Raw genomic sequence first — 2751 nt, forward strand, 5'->3', positions numbered from 1 at the left:
TATTTATAAGAGATCTGGTTAACTCATTCCCTTTGGCTACTTAGGGCTGTGATTTATAGGTAGCAAAGTCACTTAGGATAATAAAACCCCCAGGTCTGGTGGCAAACTGCTGAGATTTTTCAAGAAGAAAGAGACTGCTTGAATATCTCAATTGGCTTTTCTTGAGTGAATGATATCCTCAGGAAGCAGGTTTCAAATGTGTCTCCATCATTCACACCCTCAAGAAGAAAGATGAGAGAAATAAAAAATGCTACATTCCTTTCAAATATTTGACAAGTTATGAAAGTCCTGGAACAGGTTTCTAAGAACTACAACTCCCAGTGAACACAGGTTCCACCATTCTTTTGTTCCTCTTTTCTAAAAGCTTTTAATTGATTGAGAAAAACTGGTTCAAATATCAGTTGATTTGAATGCATTATTCAATGAAAGGAAGAATATATATCATTTTTAAAAACAGCCTTTCTTCTATACAACTGTGTCCAACTAGGCTATGGCCTTTCTGTTTAACTTTTTTTTTTCTTCCTAAGAAAATAAAATCCCAAAAGTTTAAAAAAAATCCTAAAAGTTTGTGCTTGTGCATAACCTTTGCCTGCTAAAGCAGCACACAGGCAATGACAGAGCTCAAAGCAGCCTCGTTCCTCTGGGTCACAGACACAGCAGGCAGACACTCAGCCACAAAAGCCAGACACTTGAAAGCAGAGATTTAAGAAGGAAATCAGTTGTTCTCCATGTTCAGAAAAAAATAAAAGATGTTCTGAAATAGAAAACAAGGAAGAAAAAAAAAAGCAGTCTATTCTCAGGCAGTAGCCCTGATCACCCTGGAAGACCTCAACTTATATAAACATTGAAATCTTTGAAGTAAATGAAGATCAGCTGTGATGGTTAATTTTATGTGTCAACTGGACTGAGCTAAGGGTGCCCAGCTAGCTGGCAAACACATTATTTCTGGGTGCATTCATGAGGATATCTTTGGAAGAGATAAGCATTTGAATCAGTAAGCTAAGCAAAGGAGATTATCTTCACCAATGTGAGTGGACATCATCCAATCTGTTGAGGGTCTGAATAGAAGAAAAAGGTGGCCGGGCGCAGTGGCTCATGCCTGTAATCCCAGCACTTTGGGAGGCCAAGGCGGGTGGATCACGAAGTCAAGAGATCAAGACCATCCTGGTCAACATGGTGAAACCCCGTCTCTACTAAAAATACAAAACATTAGCTGGGCATGGTGGCATGTGCCTGTAGTCCCAGCTACTCGGGAAGCTGAGGCAGGAGAATTGCCTGAACCCAGGAGGTGGAGGTTGCGGTGAGCCGAGATCACGCCATTGCACTCCAGCCTGGGTAACAAGAGTGAAACTCTGTCTCAAAAAAAAGGTGAGGAAGGACAAATTTGCTGTCTGTTTGAGCTAGGACATCTGTCTTCTCCTGTCCTGGACATCAGCACCATTGCCTTCAGACTTACTCCACTGGCTCCTCTGGGTCTCAGGCCTTCAGGTTTGGACTAGAACTATATCAGCTCTCCTGAGCCTCCAGCTTGCGGACAGCAAATCCTGGGATTTCTCAGCCTCCATAATTGCGTGAGCCAACCCTCATGAGAAATTTCTTTCTACATGTCTACATATGTCCTACTGGCTCTGTTTCTTTGGAGAACCCTGATTCATATACCAGTCAAATGAGAAATGCAAAGTCTATTTCTTTAGATTTTACTATGGCAAGGGAGTCAGCCTACCATACTTACATTTGGCAGAGATTCAAAGGTAGGCAGAGGGGTGAGAAAGCTTCACAGTAGAACAAAGAGAAGATTTCACATACATCTCGATCAGCACAGGGACACTGTAGGTGAGCTAACTGGAAGCAGAGCATCCTGTGTGGTTGGTCCTAAGTTAGAAGTGGGGGCAAACGCATTTTTTTTTTCTGATTTGTTCTAAGTTAGTAGGTGAGGCAAAAATTAGGGATGCTGTCAATTATTAATCAAGTCCTGGCCGTTTTGTGCCAATTGTTACACAAGTTATTATCTTTCTGGACTATTTCTAGAGGTAGCAATCTGCCTGCAAGCCTGATATACTCACAGAGTAGGCTGGCTTCTTGTGTTATTTATTGCAGATAAGGGAATTGGTTTCCTGGGCAGGTCGCTACATCTTGTGTTCCGGAGTTCTATTTTTATATATTATATAGTCTAGCCAATGCCCATTTGTATGTTTAGTCTCTTGTCTTTCAGATGAAGACAGATAGCTGTCTTGAGCACCTGACTGATAGCCAGCAAGGTGATTTAAGTATTTCTAGAGAATTACTTTGGGAGACAGCTAATTCCTCTATGCCACCCTGCCTAGAAGTGCCTAAGGATACAGCTGCCTGAGTGAGCACATCCCTCTGAGCTTGATGCACCAAGATGGCGAGGAAGGAAGGGAAGGATAATGGCGACGCTAGCGGCAGGGGCCTAGGAGGAGAGGAGGGAAGGAGTGCTCAGTGCTTCTCAGCCCTGGCTCTCAGTTAGAACGTTGTGGACAGCTTTAAGTAAACACTGATGCAGCAACTCTGCCCCACCCACCAAAGATTCTAATTTCATAAAGCAGCGCTGGGCATCAACATTGTTTAAAAACTTCCTAGGTAGGGGCCAGGCGCAGTGGCTCACGCCTGTAATCCCAGCACTTTGGGAGGCCGAGGCGGGCGGATCACGAGGTCAAGAGATCGAGACCATCCTGGTCAACACGGTGAAACCCCGTCTCTACTAAAAATACAAAAAATCAGCTGGGCACG

The 2751-nt window shown here is 43.5% G+C and overlaps 1 protein-coding gene and 1 long non-coding RNA gene across 3 annotated transcripts in view; one reads left to right on the plus strand and one right to left on the minus strand.

The window, feature by feature from the left end:
- Nucleotides 1-242: 242 nt before the first annotated feature.
- DDO (D-aspartate oxidase) overlaps nucleotides 243-2751 on the minus strand; it is a 30860-nt gene continuing 28351 nt past the window's right edge. For both annotated transcript variants that reach the window (XM_037727447.1, XM_037727446.1), the window contains one exon: nucleotides 243-754. In XM_037727447.1, coding sequence (XP_037583375.1) covers nucleotides 716-754 — 39 coding nt within the window. In that variant the 3' untranslated portion in view covers nucleotides 243-715. The remainder of the gene's footprint in view (nucleotides 755-2751) is intronic.
- The window catches only part of LOC119466808, a 5173-nt gene continuing 3341 nt past the window's right edge, over nucleotides 920-2751 (plus strand). Inside the window, exons 1-2 of the long non-coding RNA XR_005195295.1 lie at nucleotides 920-1075; nucleotides 1369-1833. This is a non-coding gene — a long non-coding RNA (uncharacterized LOC119466808). The remainder of the gene's footprint in view (nucleotides 1076-1368; nucleotides 1834-2751) is intronic.

This window comes from Cebus imitator, unplaced genomic scaffold (genome assembly GCF_001604975.1).
Source record: "Cebus imitator isolate Cc_AM_T3 unplaced genomic scaffold, Cebus_imitator-1.0 Scaffold231, whole genome shotgun sequence".
NCBI classification, from domain to species: domain Eukaryota; kingdom Metazoa; phylum Chordata; class Mammalia; order Primates; family Cebidae; genus Cebus; species Cebus imitator.